This window comes from Ovis aries, chromosome X, assembly GCF_016772045.2.
Source record: "Ovis aries strain OAR_USU_Benz2616 breed Rambouillet chromosome X, ARS-UI_Ramb_v3.0, whole genome shotgun sequence".
Lineage (NCBI taxonomy): Eukaryota > Metazoa > Chordata > Mammalia > Artiodactyla > Bovidae > Ovis > Ovis aries.
Window position 1 is genome coordinate 46,850,607 of NC_056080.1, and position 22,055 is coordinate 46,872,661.

At 38.1% G+C, this 22,055-nt stretch overlaps 1 protein-coding gene across 6 annotated transcripts in view; it reads right to left on the reverse strand.

Moving 5' to 3' along the window:
• Nucleotides 1-22,055, reverse strand: part of MTMR8 (myotubularin related protein 8) — a 242,315-nt gene that overhangs the window by 202,395 nt on the left and 17,865 nt on the right. For all 6 annotated transcript variants that reach the window (XM_060407420.1, XM_060407418.1, XM_060407422.1 and 3 more), the window contains exons 2-6: nucleotides 17,278-17,400; nucleotides 13,913-14,075; nucleotides 9,363-9,520; nucleotides 7,918-8,046; nucleotides 6,613-6,747 (exon numbers count right to left, since the gene is read on the reverse strand). In XM_060407420.1, the coding sequence (XP_060263403.1) occupies nucleotides 6,613-6,747; nucleotides 7,918-8,046; nucleotides 9,363-9,520; nucleotides 13,913-14,075; nucleotides 17,278-17,400 (708 nt within the window). The remainder of the gene's footprint in view (nucleotides 1-6,612; nucleotides 6,748-7,917; nucleotides 8,047-9,362; nucleotides 9,521-13,912; nucleotides 14,076-17,277; nucleotides 17,401-22,055) is intronic.

A 22,055-nucleotide genomic window follows, 5' to 3' on the forward strand; every position in this document is an offset into this window, starting at 1 on the left:
TTCATGCAAAGATGGGCTCAATAAAGGACAGAAATGGTATGGACCTAACAGAAGCAGAAGATATTAAGAAGAGCTGGAAGGAATACACAGAACTGTACAAAAAAGATCTTCATGACCCAGATAATCACGATGGTGTGATTACTCACCTAGAGCCAGACATCCTGGAACAAGTAGGCCTTAGGAAGCCTCACTATGAACAAAGCTAGTGGAGGTGATGGAATTCCAGTGCAGCTATTTCAAATCCTAAAAGATTCTGCTGTGAAAGTGCTGCACTCAATATGCCAGCAGATTTGGAAAACTCAGCAGTGGCCACAGGACTGGAAAAGGTCAGTTTTCATTCCAATCCCAAAGGAAGGCAATGCCAAAGAGTGCTCAAACTACCACACAATTGCACTCATCTCACACACTAGTAAAGTAATGCTTAAAATTCTCCAAGCCAGGCTTCAGGAATACGTAAACAGTGAACTTCCAGATGTTCAAGCTGGTTTTAGAAAATGCAGAGGAACCAGAGATCAAATTTCCAACACCTGCTGGATCATTGAAAAAGCAAGAGAGTTCCAGAAAAACATCTATTTCTGCTTTATTGACTATGCCAAAGCCTTTGACTGTGTGGATCACAATAAACTGGAAAATTCTGAAAAAAGAGATGGGAATACCACACCACCTGACCTGACTCTTGAGAAACCTGTATGCAGGTCAGGAAGCAACAGTTAGAACTGGACTGTTAAACAATAGACTGGTTCCAAATAGGAAAAGGAGTATGTCAAGGTTCTATATTGTCATCCTGCTTATTTATCTTATATGCAGAGTACATCATAAGAAATGCTGGGCTGGATGAAGCACAAGCTGGAATCAAGATTGCTGGGAGAAATATCAATAACCTCAGATATGCAGATGATAACACCTTTACGGCAGAAAGCAAAGAAGAACTAAAGAGCCTCTTGATGAAAGTGAAAGAGAAGACTGAAAAAGTTGCCTTAAAGCTCAACATTCAGAAAACTAATATCATGGCATCTGGTCCCATCACTTCGTGGGAAATACATGGAGAAACAGTGGAAACAGTGTCAGACTTTATTTTACTGGGCTCCAAAATCACTGCAAATGGTGACTGCATCCATGATTAAAAGGTGCTTACTGCTTGGAAGGAAAGTTATGACCAACCTAGACAGCATATTAAAAAGCAGAGACATTACTTTTCAACAAAGTTCTGTCTAGTCATGGCTATGGTTTTTCCAGTGGTCATGTATGGATGTGAGAGTTGGGCTATAAAGACAGCTGAGCTCCAAAGAATTGATACTTTTGAACTGTGGTGTTGGAGAAGACTCTTGAGAGTCCCTTGGACTGCAAGAAGATCCAACCTGTCCATCCTAAAGGAGATCAGTCCTGGGTGTTCTTTGGAAGGACTGATGCTGAAGCTGAAACTCCAATACTTTGGCCACCTCATGTGAAGAGCTGACTCATTTTAAAAGACCCTGATGCTGGGAAAGATTGAGGGCAGGAGGAGAAGGGGACGACAGAGATTGTTGCATGGCATCACCAACTCAATGGACATGGTTTTTGGTGGACTCCAGAAATTAATGATGGACATGGAGGCCTGGCGTGCTGCGATTCATGGGATCGCAAAGATTGAGACACGACTGAGTGATGAACTGAACTGAACCTAACCTAATCTGCTGAATTATAGACTTCCAAGGGACTTGTGATCCATGCTGTTACTGTGTACTTTTACTTAGACCACCTGTATGGAAGCACCTAGCCTGGCTAAGAGCCAAAAGTTACTGTATGGAAGCACCTAGCCTTGCTAGGAGCCGAAAGTTACCAAAGCACATCTGGGAGCAAGACAGAACTCTAGCTCCATGAATGTGTCTCAGGCTAGAGGGCACTCTCTTGGCTGCTTGCCTAAGGGGCCAATGACCTGAAAGTGAGTCTTTGTCATGGCTGTGTCTCGGATCTACAAGCATTGCTGGTGACCATGAGGTTTTTGAGGACACAGATCAGGAACTGCAGTATCTGTTCTGATTGGATTTGCAATGGGCTTCTTCCTTTGGTGGTGCTAGCTTTTAGCAGATCAGAGAAAGTGCTCCACTGGCTTCTGTCTCAACTCCTTTGATATTCTTTTGAGGAGTCTGTGGAAATGAACTGGAAGGATTGACCCTAGTAACTCGAGGATAAAAATAACTTTTTCCTTACTGGCCACCCTCCACTACCTCTTTTGCCATCACATATACTGATATGGTGATAACTCACCACTTCTACTGTGGTCAGGATTGTATTCAGAAATGTGCACAGGCACGTGGAAGACAGATGCTTCCCCTAGCAGTCGTAGCTTTGGAAACATTCTGGGAAAGCTATACTGCTCCACCCCAGGTGGCATCAGTGGAAAAGGGTAAATCAAACAGAGGTCTTGGTGGTATGGAACTAGAAATCAATTTGGGATGCCGTCAGGTCTACTCCTGGTGCATTTCCACCCTACCTCGGTGGTAGAACCAGGAGGGATGAGTACGATGCCTGTGTTGGTAAGGGGCCGACTAAGTCCAACCAGGGAAGGAAAGCTTTGGTGGAAAGTCTGTCCACACCCCCATCTAGAGCAGGGAAGGACACTTCCAGAGGAAAGAAGCCAAGGCTGTGGATGCCACTTTTATCTCTCTTACAGATGGGAGCGAGCAGTTCCAAAAATACTACTTTAAAACGTATTTTAAAGAACTGGGACAAGTTTGATCCCCAGAATTTAAAAAAGAAACGCCTGATCTTCTGTGATACTGAATGGCCATGGTATTCTTTGGAAGACAGAAACGCTGGCCTGTTGAAGGGTTTCAATTATAATACTGTTTTACAATTAGTTGGTTCTATAGAGAACAAGAGAAATGGGTATACATGTCTTGAAGGCAAGGGAAACAGGGAACCCAAAATAGCTCTCCTTCCTGTTGGAAGCCAAGCAGTTCCCATAACAGAACCACTTTGTCAGATGCATTCTTGAAGGACTAAAGTGAGCGTTCATTAAGACTTTAAACTATGCTAAGTTGGCTGACATAGAATAGGGGGAGAAGGAAACTCCTGGTAAATTCTTAGATAGACTACAAGAAGCTCTCTGTAAGTTTACTGATGTTGATCCCGAAAGGGCAGAGGAGGAATGATCTTAAAAGAAGACTTCTCACTAAGTCAGCTCCAGATATCCACCATAAGTTACGAAAACAGGCATTGGAACCAAATAAGTCTTAAGAAAAACTGTTATAGCTGGCTCAGACAGTATATTACAGTAGAGAATATGAGGAGGAGAAACGACAACAGAAAAGAACAAAAGGAAAGGCCCAGGCTCTAGTGATGGCTGTGGAAACTTCTATAAATCAGTCTGAAGAGAAAAATGCCCAGAGAAACCCAGGTGAAAAGGGATGGGCTTGTTATTACGGTAGAAAGGAGGGTCATCTCATGTGAAGTTGCCCTCAGGCATCTAAGCTGCCCCAGTTCCATGTTCAGTTTGCAAAGGACCATACTGGAGAAGAGACTGCCCTTGAGGTGTAGGCCCCAGGGGTCAGACTCTCAAGACAATCAAGACTGAAGGTGCTTTAGGGTCCCCACACAAGCTCCCATCCTAATAACACCTGAGGAACCCCAAGTATTAATAATTGTGGCAGGCCAATCAGTCGACTTTCTTTTAGACCCTGAGGCAACTTTCTCAGTGTTGACTGAAGCCCCTGGTCCACTTTCCTCCCAATCCACTACTGTAATGGGATTGTTAAGATGAGCCAAATGCTATTATTTCAGTCATACTTTAAGCTGCAACTGGGACTCTGCTGTTTCCTCAGGAGTTTCTGATCGTGCCAGAGTCTCCCTCACCCCTTTTGGGGAGGAATATCCTGAACAAGGTCCAGGCCTCTGTTTTCATGAATATGGAACCTACTCTTTTAACTGAAGAAAACGTAAATCCTAAAGTGTGGGCTGATGGAAAAACTGTGGGTTAAGCACAAAATGTTCCTTTCTTTATTAAGCTCAAACACCCTCACTTATTTCCACATCAAATGCAGTATCCATTAAAGCCTGAGGTTAAGGAAGAGTTAAAACCCATCATTGAAAATTAAGGAACAGGGGCTATTAATTCCTTGTAATAGTCCATGCAACACTCCTATTTTTGGTGTGAAAAAGTCAAATGATAAATGGAGACTAGTTCAAGATTTATGAATAATAAGTGCCTAATCCTTATATTTTGTTGTCTGAAATTCCTGAATGAGCCAAATATTTTTCAGTCATTGATTTGAAGAATGCTTTCTGGAGTTAAACCTATACTATACCATCCTCTACCTATGACTTTAAGACAACTGAGAGGATAATCCTCTTGGGCACTACAGGCTATTGGCACATTTGGATTCCGGGTTATGGGGAAATTGCCCAGCCTTTAATGAGGGCTTGAACTATCCCCCAAAGAAAAGACTGTCTCTATGACAGACTGTTTTTGCACACAGATATTGTCATAGATCCTAAAGCCTTAGAATTAACTATATAACTCAGCTTTCAGCTTTTCAAGAGACATTACAAGAACTCCAGGAGGTGACCCCTGACCCAGCCTCCACAATCGTTCTAACTGCTGTGTCTGTGGAGCTCTCCCCTCCTCATCAATTAATTGAAGGCTTAACATAGTTTCTCTCATTTAAGGAAAGGACTTTCTTCAAGTCTCCAAATACCTTCACCAACAACAATCATATGTGATGCCTCTTCTTGATCTGATTACATCTAACAAGCCTAAGATGGACTGATAACATATTGTACCTTAACTATGGACATAATGTAACTTTTAATATTGATTATGTTTTAACTTGGTTTAATGACTATTTTGCCTTATATCTGTAACTGTATAATGGGATTTGTTTCTAACTGTCTGAAAACCTTTAAGTTACAAATAGTTGTACAGACTCCTACAAGTGCCACAGCCTCCTCCAACTATTACTTGGGGCCCCTGGATCAGAGACACTCAATATGAGGGTTAGGTGAATATGTTACCTCCACAATTTAGGGATGACATCCCTCAAAAGCAAGAAGTAGTTATGGAATGAAAATAATGCTCCTTTCCCTTGGCAACACAATTCTTCTAAAAGAAAAGGGGGGAATGAGAGAGTCAATTTTTAGGTAGGTTGATAAGAAGTCCACGGTCCCTGAAGAGGAACAAGGGGTCTGGGGCTCTCAAAGAGGAGATAGGGGTCTGGAATTCTCAAGAAGAAGGAAAGGACAAACATTTTTTCTACATTCTTTAGTCTTAGTGCAGTAGACCCACATTCTATCCCTGGGTCGGGAAGATCCCCTGGAGAAGGAAATGGTAACCCACTTCAGTACTCTTGCCTGAAAAACTCCATGGACTGTCTGCTGAGGAGCCTGGTAGCCGACAGTCCATGGAGTTGCAAAGAGTCACGACTGAGTGACTTTCACTAGTCTTAGTAAGGATTATATAACAGCAATGCATCCTGCTTGAGGACAAGTTTCTCCTTCTTGAGAACCTTCTGACTAATCTTGTTATCTTAAAATGTATATTATGAGAGTGGGTCTGGTAGAATCTTTCTATTGTTAATTCTAATCCTTTCATCTTAAAATGTAAATTTTGGGAGTGGGTCTAGTAAGATCTCTACAACCTTGAGACATTCTTTTGGTTTACTGTAATAACCAATTAAAAAGTACATAGCTCCCTTGCTAAGACTAGTTAAGGGATCACTCTCCATCCCCCTTCCGATGTCTGTGTCAGAAACTTTCTCTGTCCCTTTTTATATTTTAATAAAATTCTGCTACAGAAAAGCTCTTGAGTGATCAAGCCTGGTCCCTGGTCCCAAAGCTAAATCTTCTTTGGAGATCACGAATCTGACATCATTCACTGTAAGCTATCAACTTCATGGCAAATAGATGGTAAAAAAGTGGAGACAGTGGCAGATTTTATATTCATGGACTTCAACATCATTGCAGATGGTGACTACAGCCATGAAATTAAAAGACGCTTCTTGGAAGAAAAGCCATGACAAACCTAGATGGCATGTTAAAAAGCAGAGACATCATTTTATTGATAAAAGTCCATATAGTCAATGCTATGGTTTTTCCAGTAGTCATGTACAGATGTAAGACCTGGACCATAACGAAGGCTGAGTAGCAAAAAAGTGATGCTTTCGAACTATGCTTCTGGAGAACACTCTTGAGAGTCCCTTGGACAGCAAGGAGATCAAACCAGTCAATCCTAAAAGAAATCAACCCTGAATATTCATTGCAAGGATTGATGCTGAAGCTCCAATACTTTGGCCACCTGATGCAAAGAGCTAACTTACTGGAAAAGACCCTGATGCTGGGAAAGATTGAGGGCAGGAGGAGAAGGGAGCGACAGAGGGTAAGATAGTTGGATGGCATCATCAACTCAATGGACATGAGTTTGAGCAACTTCCAGGAGATAGTGAAGGGCAGGTTAGCTTGGCATGTTGCAGTCCATGGGGTCACAAAGAGTCAGAAATGACTTAGGGACTGAACAACAACAAGCCCATATGCACAAATCCAACTTTCCCATTAACACTGCAAAGCTCACTACATGGGGAGGGGCATTGCAGCATGAGTGAAATAGAAGTATTAGAGAGGGTTTTGACACATAGATACCTTTGGTCTTGTGTCTACAACATACAGGAACTGGCTCCCTGGATTTGTCTGGCGAATAGCCTCTAGCAGGAGTTCATCATCTATGCAACGAGTATAAAATCCAGACAGAGGCTGGCTACAGCGGCAAATGGCAGCCTGTAAAGAAAAATGTGTCAGTTGAGTGATCATATTTACAGGTGGTCAAAAATCTTCCTTGTTCCCACGTTCAATGAGAAGAGGATGAGCCAACTCAGGATAGTGAAATTAAAAAAAAAAATGTAGTTCTGAAATCCAGCATTTCAGTAACATTGAGCTCAGCTTCCTTCCTCTCTCCCCACTCCAGCATGTGGGCTGTATTACTACAAACTGTTGCTCAGATAGTCTTTTCTTTCTTCTACACGGCTAAGATTCCCAACCCAGTCTTGACAAACCCAGACTACAATAAAATCACATCTTGAGATTTTTAATAAAATTTTATCTATTTTTAATTTGTATTAAGCTAGTATTTTTTTTTTCAATTTTCTTGCTTTTTATAGTCCCAGTGATATCACTCATATACCAGAGGCTCACTTAAGAATTCAAGATAAAACAAAGATCTAGAGTTTCTTAAGAGAACAGAATTCACTCATTTTAGGAGTTAATGTCAAATCATAGTACTGGTTTGTTTAAAGCAATTTTAATATGAAAACAGCACAGCTATGTAGCAGGTACACCTAATAATGATCAGTTAATGAACTGCCTTACATTTTGGTGGTGTTGTTATATAGTCTGCTTACTTTGACAGTCTGACACAGACAACCACTTATATTACTATACTCTTTAGCATTTGAATACCTGAGAACTTGACTATTTGTCTAATTCCAGATCTCAGAGAGACCACAAGAGGAAAGAACTATTATCCCTTCTTATGGAAGGGGACTCAGAGGAGTCAAGTGCTTTCCCATAAGACCCTAAATTATATGAAAAACAGTGAGAAAAAATAAGGAAATCTGTGTTATAGTGAGAGGCAACACTCTACAAATATTCTTCCATATGACTGTTCCCATTCTTTAACAGTTACTTGCCATCAAGCAGGAGCTGGCAGAGCAGGAAAGAAATAAATGAACACACTACAAATGCCACTTAACATCTGCATATCACTTTAAAATTTACAAAGTACATATATATTTTTTCTAATGTGACCCACTTAAAACCCCTCAAAAGTACTAAAGTTCTGAGAAGTAACATGTTTGAGGTCACAAAGCTAGTAAGTGACAGTAGTGTGACTTAAACACAGGTCTCCTAGAGCCAAGCTTAGTTCTCATCAGAGAAGTTTTGTCAACTCACATTGTTCTCTTTGTAGAAGTAGGAGAGCACAGGCACACGTTCTTTACTTCTGAATTTCGAACTTCCAACCACCGTTCCCAATGTAACAGATTTAGGAACCACTATTTCAGGAGGGTAGGTACTGCATAGCTAAAAGAAAACAAACTCAATTTTTTAAATTTAATCTTCTTACATTTTTTTTTTTTACCTGCTGGCAGCAACAGGTTGGAATAGCAACCACTCAAGCATTAGCTGTCCATTATTTATCAACTAGAATCATCGATTCCTCAAAAATAAGAACAAAAATATCCTTGATGTAAAAAGCTCTTCCAAGTATGCTATTATTTTCTAGAAATGAAAATATTGAGATCTATAAGGACAAAATGTACCTTAGGAATAAGTAACAATATAGGTAGAAACATTTTACACATGTCACATTGCTAGAGGAGTTGAAGCATGTCCTATGTGACTACACTGGGAAAGGGCAAAAGCTTCAACTTTTGTCTGGTTTTCCCCAGACTTTACTCCTTTTCCCTTTGTTGATTTTGCCTTCTATATTTTCACTGTAATGAACCACAGTCACAAGTGACTATATGCCAGGTCCTCCTAGTGAATCAATATACTTGAGAGCTTCTATATTTGGCCCAGAAATCTTTCTGGAGATCTAGGCTCAAATGCTTGATATCAAATACCTGATTTTTAAAATCACCTTAAACTCACATCTAAAACTTAAGATGCTGTCTGACCCTCTTGTAATCCTTATCTCGCTAACATATCCATACCCACTTGGGTCATCTAAGCCAGAAACCAGGAAACCTGCGATGCCTACTAAACTTCCCCCTCTTTCTCCCAGCCACATTAAAGTGTCACCAGGTTCTTCAACTTCTACTACCTAAATATCTGTTAAAACTATCTCCTCCTCACCATCCATAGCCATTGCCTTACTTCAGGTTCTCATCACTTCTCATATCACTCTCCTGCATTCTTAACTCCAGCAAACCAATTTTTCATACCAATATCAAAGTTATCTTCTTAAAATAAAAATATACTTACAGACATTTCCAGATCAAAATACTCTTGTGGTTATGGTCCTTAGGATAACGTTCAAATTCTTCAATTTATCCCTGATCTGAGTTCACTTACTGACCTCTTTCCTTCTCTCCCTTATAAGTTAAGATAGAATCCCTTCTCTAGGCTATTCCCCAGCACTTACGGCTCTTACTGGCATTCCAGTTTGAATTCCACATTCTTCACCTACGCTCCCATAGCACCCTATTCTTTAGACTATGAGAACTCTGAGTTGGTGTTTTAAATGCATTAGTTATTTAATAAAAATCTTGTTGAATGGCTGAATGCTGAATGAAAAGGAGAGGTAATGGGTGGTTTTCTTCCCTTTTCAAAACTTTGTTTGCTGAAATACTTCTGTTTCAATTAAGTGAACCAAAAGAAAACAGTAACAAAATTACCTCATAGTTTCTGTTGGCATCTGTTATGGTCCAGTACCTGTTAGGAATTCCCATACGTCCAAAATCTGATGTTTGGTCAATCAGCTTCCATCCACTTTCCCTCATGTCTTTTGAGAACTTGGGATTATATGAAAAAGCATACAGATCTTCAGGTAATTCTATAGAAGAAATATAGGCATGAAAACAAAGTAATAATGAATAAAACTTAACACCAAATAATGCAATAAAAGCTAGATTTTCTTCTCCCTAAGGGAGTATTTGTCATCAGCCTCTGAAAAAGGCAATAATTTCTGTACAAGGTTGCCTTTATTTGTATACAAGGAATAAGAACTGAAATAATGCTTCACAATCTTCTTTTAAAAATATTTATATGATCCCAACACAAAGCAGGAACATTCTGCCTAGTTTCCAGTAAAATGCTGGATAATGGACAGAACTCAATTTTCCAGTTTTCACATGCTGAGAAAGTGGTCCTTACCAAAATTTTTAACTGATCTTCAATGTCCTAACTGCAGTATTTGTTGTAACATATAGCAAAACATTAGCAGTGTTCTTGCATTTTGTTTAGTCAAAACAAGTACTTGCTTCTGGCTGAAAAATGGCCATCTCTTCTTGTCAACCCCACTTCTTTCACAAGATTCAACATATACTCAATAACTCATTTGGTCAATTTATGTGGCAACAAATTGACTATGTGGCAATAAAAGAGAAACCCAAGTAAGACGGTAGGCAGTGAGAGAGGGCATCAGAGGAAAGACAAACTGGAACCACAATCACAGACAACTAGCCAATCTGATCACATGGACCACAGCCTTGTCTAACTCAGTGAAACTAAGCCATGCTGTGTGGGGCCACCCAACACTGACGGGTCATGGTGGAAAGGTCTGACAGAATGTGATCCACTGGAGAAGGGAATGGCAAACCACTTCAGTATTCTTGCCTTGAGAACCCCATGAACAGTATGAAAAGGCAAAAAGATAGGAAACTAAAAAGATGAACTCCTCAGGTCAGTAGGTTCCCAATATGTTACTAGAGATCAGTGGAAAAATAACTCCAGAAAGAATGAAGGTATAGAGCCAGAGCAAAAACAACACTCAGTTGTGGATGTGACTGGTGATAGAAGCAAGGTTCAATGCTGTAAAGAACAATATTGCATAGGAACCTGGAATGTTAGGTCCATGCACCAAGGCAAATTGGAAGTGGTCAAAGAAGAGATGGAAAGAGTGAACACTGACATTCTAGGAATCATTGAACTAAACGACAGAATGAACTCTGTTAATTTCCAAGGGAAGCCATTCAATATCACGGTAATGCAAGTCTATTCCCCGACCAGTAACGCTGAAGAAGCTGAAGTTGAAAAGTTCTTTGAAGACCTACAGGGACTTTTTAGAACTAACACCCCAAAAAAGATGTCCTTTTCATTATAGAGGACTGGAATGCAAAAGTAGGAAGTCAAGAAACACCTGGACTAACAGGCAAATTCAGCCTTGGAGTACAGAATAAAGCAGGGCAAAGGCTCATAGAGTTTTGCCAAGAGAACACACTGGTTATAGCAAACACCCTCTTCCAACAACACAAGAGAAGACTCTACACATGGACATCACCAGATGGTCAACACCAAAATCAGATTGATTATATTCTTTGCAGCCAAAGATGGAGAAGCTCTATGCAGTCAGCAAAAACAAGACTGGGAGCTGACTGTGGGTCAGATCATGAACTCCTTATTGCCAAATTCAGACTGGAATTGAAGAAAGTGAGCAAAACCACTGGACCATTCAGGTATGACCTAAATCAAATCTCTTATGACTATAGAGTGGAAGTGAGAAATAGATTTAAGGGACTAGATCTGATAGAGTGCCTGATGAACTATGGACAGAGGTTCATGACACTATATATGAGACAGGGATCAAGACAATCCCCAAGAAAAATAAATGTAAAAAGGCAAAATGACTGTCTGAAAAGCCTAACAAATAGCTGTGAAAAGAAGAGAAGCGAAAAGCAAAGGAGAAAAGGAAAGATATACACATTTGAATGCAGAGTTCCAAAGAACAGAAAGGAGAGATAAGAAAGCTTTCCTCAGTGATCAGTGCAAAGAAATAGAGGAAAACAATAGAATGGTAAAGACTAGAGACCTCTTCAAGAAAATGAGAGATACCAAGGGAACATTTCATGCAAAGATGGGCTCAATAAAGGACAGAAATGGTATGGACCTAACAGAAGCAGAAGATATTAAGAAGAGGTGGAAGGATTACACAGAAGAACTGTACAGAAAAGATCTTCATGACCCAAATAATCACGATGCTGTGATCACTCATCTAGAGCCAGACATCCTGGAATGGGAAGTCAAGTGGGCCTTAGGAAGCATCACTACAAAGCTAGTGGAGGTGACGGAATTCCAGTTGAGCTATTTCAAATCCTGGAAGATGCTGCTGTGAAAGTGCTGTACTCAATATGCCAGCAGATTTGGAAAACTCAGCAGTGGCCACAGGACTGGAAAAGGTCAGTTTTCATTCCAATCCCAAACAAAGGCAATGCCAAAGAATGCTCAAACTATCACACAATTGCACTCATCTCACATGCTAGTAAAGTAATGCTTAAAATTCTTCAAGCCAGGCTTCAAAAATACGTGAACTGACAACTTCCAGATGTTCAAGTTGGATTTAGAAAAGGCAGAGGAACCAGAGATCAGATTGTCAACATCCGCTGGATCATCGAAAGAGCAAGAGAGTTCCAGAAAAACATCTATTTCTGCTTTATTGACTATGCCAAAGCCTTTGACTGTGTGGATCACAAGAAACTGTGGAAAATTCTAAAAGAGATGGGAATACTAAACCACCTGACCTGCTTCTTGAGAAACATGTATGCAGGTCAGGAAGCAACAGTTAGAACTGGACATGGAACAACAGACTGGTTCCAAATAGGAAAAGGAGTACATCAAGGCTGTATATTGTCACCCTGCTTATTTAGCTTATATGCAGAGTACATCATGAGAAATGCTGGGCTGGAAGAAGCACAAGCAGGAATCAAGATTGCTAGGAGAAATATCAATAACCTCAGATATGCAGATGACACCACCCTTATGGCACAAAGTGAAGAGGAACTAAAAAGCCTCTTGATGAAAGTGAAAGAGAAGAGTGAAAAAGTTGCCTTAAAGCTCAACATTCAGAAAACGAAGATCATGGCATCTGGTCCCATCACTTCATGGGAAATAGATGGGAAACAGTAGAAACAGTGTCAGACTTTATTTTGGGGGGCTCCAAAATCACTGCAGATGGTGATTGCAGCCATGAAATTAAAAGATGCTTACACTTCTTGGAAGGAAATTTATGACCAATCTAGATAGCATATTAAAAAGCACAGACATTACTTTGTCGACAAAGGTCCATCTAGTCAAGGCTATGGTTTTTCCTGTAGTCATGTATGGATGTGTGAGTTGGACTGTGAAGAAGGCTGAGTGCTGAAGAATTGATTCTTTTGAACTGTGGTGTTGGAGAAGACTCTTGAGAATCCATTGGACTGCAAGGAGATCCAACCAGTCCATCCTAAAAGAGATCAATAATGGGTATTCATTGGAAGGACTGATGCTGAAGCTGAAACTTCAGTACTTTGGCCACCTGTTGCGAAGAGCTGACTCATTGGAAAAGACCCTGATGCTGGGAAAGATTGAGGGCAGGAGGAAAAGCGGACGACAGTGCATGAGATGGTTGGATGGCATCACCGACTCAATGGACATGGGTCTGGGTGAACTCCAAGTGTTTGTGATGGACAGGGAGTCCTGGCATGCTGTGGTTCATGGGGTCGCAAAGAGTCAGAAACGACTGAGTGACTGAACTGGACTGATGTATGGCAGTAACTTCCAGAGATGGATGGAGTATTCCAGAACCTTTTACAAAATGCTGGGGCAGCTAACAGATAGCCTCTGACGATAGAATACCAGCAAATTCTAAGAAATTATTCTAGGCCACAGGTAGAAGAAAACGTAAAGGGAAATATAATTCAAATCCAGAGGAAGCTTATGGGTTAGCCACCTGGATCTGGGCTGGAAGATAAGAAGGTGAGGACAGAGGAAGTAGGGATAACTGCGTTAAGCACTCTGGTAAATTTCCCTAGTTTGCTAGTTGGAACCAAGGGTAGGGGTAGGAACAACAAGCAAAACATAGAGCTTGCAAGGCAACAACAAAAAATTTTGCTCCAAATCAGTCTTACTTCCTGAACTGTGGAAAAATTTACAAGTTGATATTTAAGATGAAAGAAAGAGAAGGAAGCAACATCTGTCAAACATCTATAATATACCAAGTACTGAATGAAAATGCATGAAACAACTATCATGGGGAGCTTATACTATTACTATTTTTACAGGTGACAAAGCTGACTTCAAAGGTTATGCATGTTTCCCAAATACCATGGAGCTGTAAGAGACAGAGCCCAGATTCAAACTTATTTAGGTCTATTGAACTCCATAGCCCATGATCCTTCCATTATGCTGTTCTGGTAGAGGAGTGGATAATTAAAAAACTATCTAAAACAGATAAAAATACTATCATAACTACCTGGTTGAGAAAGCTTTAGCAGTGAAATATAAACCTCATGGCACACAATATCAGATTCTAAAACAAAGTGGGCCAACCGGAAATTCTTGCAGCGGAGGATCAGGGGACACCCCAGGCTAGTGACAGGCAATTTCTCCACAGTTGCAATATGATGCAGTGCAATCTACAAAACAGAAAAAGAACAACAACAAGTCAGTATGCTTGACTCTCAGTAATGGTAACAGCATAACCAGAGAAGTGGTCATATCTACAGCCTATGACCATCCATTGTAAGGTAAAACTGGGTTTCTGTCAAACAGAAGTAAATAGTGGTAAAAAAGAAAAAAAAATCTGCCTGCGTTGAAGGAGACCTGGGTTCAATCCCTGCATTGGGAAGATCCTCTGGAGAAGGGAATGGCTATCCACTCCAGTATTCTTGCCTGGAGAATTCCATGGACAGAGGAGCCTGGTGGGCTACAGTCCATGCGCTGCAAAGAGTCAGACACAACCAAGAGACTAACACTATCACTTTCACACTTTCAATGAAAAGCAAATTATGGTACTATAAAACTTCTCTCTCCTTAGGGATATAAGGTTAAGACATTTATCAGGCAATTGTGGTGAATCTGGGTCAGAACAGATGGCTTCTAGAACTATTGTTATTGTTTAGTCTCTGGGTTATCATGTCTGACTGTGTCTGTGCAGAGAGTCGTGTCCATGCAGAGTCGTGTCCGACTCTTTGCAATTCCATGGACTACAGCCTACCAGACTGGTGGAGTTTAAAAATCATAGTAGAATGATTGTCACAGAGGAAAATAGAACTTCCTTTTGTTCTATCAAATTTCTAGTTAAAATGATTAATAATTGGTATTTTGCTTTATTGCTCATGAAGTGTTCCATGAGAATTAACTATTTAACCCCTGTAACAATGCTTTAAGGTATAATAATCCCATTTCAGGAACAAAGAAACCAAAGCTCTGAAAAGTGAATTCTTCATCAAAGGCATTCAGCCAAAAAGTAGCACAGACAGAATTTGAACCATGGCAGTCTAACTTTGTTCACGGTTATTTCTCTAGAAATTCTAAAAACTCTAGTCCTGGAATTAAACTAGAGGAAGATTTATCTTCCACATCTTAGGCCCTAGTAACAGTAAAGAAGAAATGAAGGAATTTTTTACCTAAGTGACTCAGGGAATAAGTAGAAACTATAAGACTAAGGACTAAAATAACTATACATAAGCACTGTACTGTAGTTAAGAAAGTTATTTCCCATGGGAGTACAGGTTAATAACTCTGATTTTTAAAAAAATATATGAAGAATTATTAAATCTTTAGTTTCATTATCCCTGCTCATGCTAATGCAGCAAAAAGGAAATGCATGGAAAAGGAACTGGTACAAGAAACTGCGTACAAATAATGCAAGTCTCTATAATTTCAAAATGCCATGGAATCATAGTTTTACATTTTTAGTCTTTGATGTTCTCCCCTACCTGTGTCTCTGATGTTTCCTGCCACTAAAGCCTAAGTGTACTCTTTTCATTTTCTGGACTTCCTGACCTGCCTGGAATGGCCATCCTATCATCATTGTATTTTCTTTTCCTCCATCTCACACAATCTATGCCCCCGCTTCCATTTATTTTGAAAAGAAATATCTTTCAGGAAATCTTTTAATCATACCCATCATCTAAGAATGAGGTAGATGCAGGACTATTCACATATTCCAAGAAGGAATTTTTCATCTTAATGTCTGTCTTAACTATTTTGTCAAACTTAATTCCTGTTGTGGCAGTTTTGAAGGGTCAAAAAACTACTGATAATGTAACAGGAATTAATATATCAAATTTTAAGAAATTCAAAGCCCTCCTGATAAATATGGTAGATCTATGTTTGAGCAGTAAAACACCGACCACTGAGAACAGGTGACAGGCAAAAAACTGCTGACTTAGAAAGAGGCAGAAAGTGAAGCAGACTAAGGCTGGAAAGAGCTTCATTAACAGTACTAACTGGGTAAATATGCCTCCTTTGACATATAGAAAGTTAACATAAGTTCTCCCTTCCTGATCTAGTTCATTAGATTTGAAATAATATCCAGTAGAAACAAATTTGGAGATGTATGCTGTCTGTAAATGCAGGTAGAAAGGGGAAAGGCTCATGACACAGTACTAAAGAACTGGTTCCCAAACTGTTAGAAACTAAAGAGTCCTTACTAAGTATATAATCTAACCACCTCATTTTACAGATGAGGAAACTGAAAGCCAGAAAGCAAGAGTCACTTGCGCAAGTTCATATAGCCAGTTAGTGTACAACTGAGTCTAGTTAAAACCAACTTTCCTGATTCTTCTTTTCTCAATCCTTTCATCATACCAAAGTGAACAAGATAAAATGTCATATGGTAAAAGTCATGGTATTTTTTAAAAAGGAAGTATTAAAATACTTTTTAAAATGTATAGTCTGTTTAATTCATTTTATACTTATATAATAGTCTCTATCATGTGCCAGACATGATTTTAGGTACAACATTAACTTTTTTATTCCTATAACCAGGCATTATGATTTCCTTTATTTTATGGATAAGGGAAGTGAGCCTCAGAGAAGTTAAATAACTTGCCCAAGGTTACAAAGGTAGTAAATGTTGAAGCTGGGATTTCATTCTGAACACTAGCTCTAGTCTTAATTGCTGTGCTATGCCATATACAAGAAGCATGTTTTACTTGTTACAGAGGTCTAAGCATAAATCTAGCTAATGATTAAGATTAAATGATGATACTCTAGGATAAGTAAAGCATAAAGTAATGTAAAGTAATGTTACTAGTGCTAAACTAATTAGAATTAGAGAATATTATTTAAAGATGTAACAATACACACACACACACACACACGCACACACACACACACCACTGTGTCTTAGGTCAGAGAGCTGGTCTATATTATTGATACCCAAAATATAGTCCATGGGCCACCAGCATCACCTGAGAGCATTTTAGAAATTTAAAATCTTAGGCCTGAGATTCTGCATTTTTAACAAGCTCCCAGGTTATACGGATGTTCTTAGTTGTTGAACCAACTTTATGTGTAGCAATTTTATGTGTTGCAAGGTTTTAAGTTACATCAGGATGCTTACCAAGTAGGCATCTTGAAAATAAGTAGAGACCACTTTACCTTAAAATATTGAGGAAAAGTCTCATATAGTTTAAAATGACTATAGTCAACAACTTGGGGGAAGAGAAATCATATGATTCAATTTATGAAAAGACCCACCCAGAATAGAGTCTTTGAAGAAAAGGTTTTACAGCAATTTAACTGTAATTTCAAAAAACTGCCATGTGAGAAAGCATGTATACAAAATTCTTTAAGACTCTCTATATTTCTTCTTATGAACATACATACCCATGTCTCTTTTCGTGTTGCACCAGAAGCTTCCACATAGATCAGGTGGGTTGCAGTAAGATACAGACTTCCATTTGCTGGTTTCTTACCTACATAACGATCCAGTAATTTCACATTTTCTACCTGTTATAAGGGTGGGGTGGAGAAAAATGCTTAAGTTATCAACTCACCATCTGTGATTAAAGTGGGGTAACTCAAAGTAAAACAAATACTGTTAATTTACTACAAAATTTTGAGTTTTTCTAGTTTCTGTCAAGGTAACAAACTAGTATGATCTGTGTTTCCTTTTCCTAAATCAACCATGAAGAAACTATAAAAGTGAGAGGGAAACATGGATTCTAAGAAGGATTAAAATTCTAGATGATGTTAGTATGATGGAGTAGATGTGTATAAAAGATAAATAGGACATGGATGAGGTACTAATCTTATTGGAGAAAAGTAGCAGTTATTGTGCATGGAAAAATCAGTAAGGGTAAATAACATGAGATTAGATCTTAACTTTAAGATCTTAGGTTAAAGTGCAAGAAAATAGAATATATAAATTCCTAAAAAGCAGGAGAAATGTTGATTTATCCCAATGGAAAGTAGAAAGAAAAAACCCAAAAGAGTACCATAAATGGAAATTATAAAATTAAATGCCAGAAATAAGTCCTAATATAAGAGAAATTAGAGCAAATATACACAAATTAAACTTCGCAATTAATAGACTCATAGAGTGAATTAAAACAAATACTCAACAATACTCAGTCTAAAAGATATATACCTAAAATAAAGAGATGTAAACAAGTTGAAAATAAAAAGATAGGAAAGATATACTGACAAATATGAACAAAGCTTGAGTAGCATTCTTAAAATCTGACAAAATAGAATTAAGAGACAAAGAACAGGACAAAATACATCTTGCATCATGTACTTGCTTATAGCAGAATTGCAGAGACAAAGGAAACACTTGGATATTTTAACACTTTAGTTAGGAATTGATAGATTAAACATACAAAAACAAAAAAAAAAACAAAAATGAAGAGAGACAGAGAATACTTTTACAGTACAACTATAAATTTCAAGTTATTATATATACAGAGAACTCTATATCCAACAAATAAAGAACATAAAATCATTCAAGGCAAATAACAGAACACTTCTAAAAAGACATCATGACAATGTCTATAAAGGAAGACTCAATAAATTCCAAAGGTTTGATATCACACAATCTGCATTCTTAAACCATAATACAATGATATTAGAAATTAATAACAGAATAATAGACAAAGTTAGCATATATTAGGAAACAAAATTATTAAATTAACCTTGGGTTAAAAGCAAACCATAAATGAATTAATAAATATTTAAAATTGAAAAACAATAAAAACACAACAAATGAAAAATTGTGGTATATAGTTGAAGCAGAACTAAGAAGGAAATGTACAGCTTTAAGTACACTTATTATTAAACAGAAATATTAATAAACTAGTTAATCATCCAATATAATGAAGAAAGCCAAAGAACAGAGAAAAAAGACAAATTACAGAAATTAATAATCAGATAATCACCCCAATATACACACACACACCAAAAATAAACAACAGAAAAGATGAACAAAATTAGAATTTAATTCTTTAAAAAGCTTAATAGATCTTTGAGAAGACTGGCCAAGTAAAAATAAAAAGGGGGGGGAAGAAGCAAATACACAAAATACAGAATGTAAAAGGAAAAACAATGCAACAAATTTCTTTAAATGAGAGTATTATGAACAATATGCTAATACACTGAAAAACCTACATGAAGTGAAAAAATTCCAAGGAAAATCCCTCAGGTCCAGAGGGATTTGCTAGTAAAATCCACCAAACTTTCATGAAACAAACTATCTTATCCAATTGATTCCAGTGTTAGAAAAAGAATGACAGTTAGTCTAATTTATCTATGAGGCTAGCATAATCCTCATTCTAAAACCAAACAGACAACTATCAGAGATGAAAATTTATCCAATTTCACTTATGAAATATAGATGCAAAAATTCAAATAAAATTATTTAGTGAATCAACAGTATATTTTCAAAAATATATTCATTTGATCAGGTATTTAACTCAAGAAAGTAGAGAGTTCAACACTGAAAAATTTCAAAGGAATATATCACATGAATAAATTAAAAGAAAAAAATCAAATGATTTACCTCAATTGATAGAGAAAAATACTTTTGAGTTCACTTCTATTTATGATGCTAACCCTTAGTGAATTAGGAACAGAAGTAAACATCCACAACTTGGTAAAGATTATATATTAAAAGCCTACAAACAATATCATGTGTAATGGAGAAACTAAATGCATTACTTAAAAATCACAAACAAGATAAAGAGGGCCCATCTGTCACTGCTACTCTTTTAAATATCCTGCTGCTGCTAAGTCACTTCAGTCCTGTCTGACTCTGTGCCACCCCATAGACAACAGCCCACCAGGCTCCCCTGTCCCTGGGATTCTCCAGGCAAGAGTACTGGAGTGGGTTGCCATTGCCTAAATAGAAGATTATAACCCCATCAATAGCTAAATAAATTTTAAAAGAGAAGAGTGAAGAAAGGAAGATCTGCTCTACTAGATATTAAGATATAGGGTTAAAAAAAAAAAAAAGCCTGAAATACTAGTACAAAACTATACAAATAGATCATTGATAAAGGCTCACAGCTCAAAGGCAAACTTCTGTATGAATGGGCACTTCATATAGGATAAACGTGGCACTACTAATTGTGAACAAAAGATATAAGTACTTACCAAATGTGTGGGGAAAACTGTATCAATACATGAAGAAAAATAAAACTAGATCCTTATGTATTACCATATGCAAAAGTGTAATCTAGATATATCTATATGTAAGAAGAAAAACTATAAAGTTACTAGAAAATATAAACTATGTCAGATCGAGAGACAGGAAAAGACTTGAAAAATCAATCAGTAACAGAATGGGAGAAAATATATAAAATGTCTAAAACTAACAACAGATCATTATCTAGACTATATATGGACTCCTGTAATTCAATGAAAAAAAGACAGAAGCTCTAATAGAAAAGCGGGCAAAAATATAAGAACAGGCAAGTTACAGAATAGGAAATCCAATAGGCATACAACCATGAAGAGACACTCAAAATACTGGTAATTACATAAGTGAAAATTAAAACTACAAGATATTTCTTTAAGTCTGTAAGACTGGAGAAAACTGGAAGGCTAGAAAATGCCACGTGTCAGTAGGGTGTTGGGGATAAAAGAACCCTCTTCTGTTACAACTATCAGGAGGTAACAGGGTATAGACAGACTGAGACCACTCAGGAGATCAATCTGGTAGCACATAGTTAAAGTAACAAAGTACACTCCATGATCCAGAAATTCTATTCCTGAAAACTAGTCCAAAGAAGTTTTAATATAGGTCCTAAAGAGGACACATACAATACAGAACATTTCCATCACAGGGAGAATAGATAATTCAAGATGTAGTGCAGCATTAAGCAGGCATTAGAAGCAATGGGTGGATTTAATTTAGATAACCATTATATCTACTGCTGTGGGCAAGAATCCCTTGGAAGAAATGGAGTTGCCCTCATAGTCAACAAGAGTCTGAAATGCAGTACTTGGGTGCAATCTCAGAAACGACAGAATAATCTTGGTTTATATCCAAGGCAAACCATTCAACATCACAGTAATCTAAGTCTATGCCCCAATCACTAATGCTGAAGAAGCTAAAGTTGACTAGCTCTATGAAGACCTACGACACTTTTTAGAACTAACATCAAAGAAGATATCCTTTTCATCATAGGTTATTGGAATGCAAAAGTAGGAGGTCAGGAGATACCTGCAGTAACAGGCAAGTTTGGCCTTGGCATACAAAATGAAGCAGGGCAAAGGATAATAGAGTTTTGCTAAGAGAACACACTGGTTATAGCAAACACTGTTCCAACAACACAAGAGATGACTCTACACATGGACATTACCAGAAAGTCAATACCAAAATCATATTATGTTCTTTGCAGCTGAAGATGTAGAACTTTTTCTATACAGTCAGTAAAAACAAGACTGGGAGCTGACTGTTGTTCAGATCATGAGCTCCTTATTGCAAAATTCAGGCTTAAATTGAAGGAAGTAGGGAAAACTAGGCCATTCAGGTATGACCCAAATCAAATTCTTATGACTACACAGTAGAGGTGACAAATAGAATCAAGGAATTAGATCTGGTAGATGGAGTGTCTGAGGAACTATGGACAAAGGTTGGTAAAACTGCACCAGGAGACAGTGACCAAAACCACCCCCTAGGAAAAGAAATTCAAGGCAAAGTAGTTGTCTGAGAAGGCTTTACAAATAGCTGAGAAAAGAAGATAAGTGAAAGACAAGGGAGAAAGGGAAAGATATACTCAACTGAATGCAGAGTTCCAGAGGATAGCAAGGAGAGATAAGAAGGCCTTCTTATATGAACAATGCCAAGAAATAGAGGAAAACAATAGAATGGGAAAGATTTCTTCAAGAAAATTAGTGATATCAAGGGAAAATTTCTTGCAAGGATGGGCATGATAAAGGACAGAAACAGTAGGACCTAACAGAAACAAAAGAGGTTAAAAAGAGGTGGCAATAATATACACAAGAATTATACAAGAAAGGTCTTAATGGCCCAGAAAACCACAATGGTGTGGTTATTCAACTAGAGCCAGACATCCTGAAATGTGAAGACAAGTAAGCCTTAGGAAGTATTACTACAAACAAAGTTAGTGGAGATGATAGAATTCTAGCTGAGCTATTTCAAA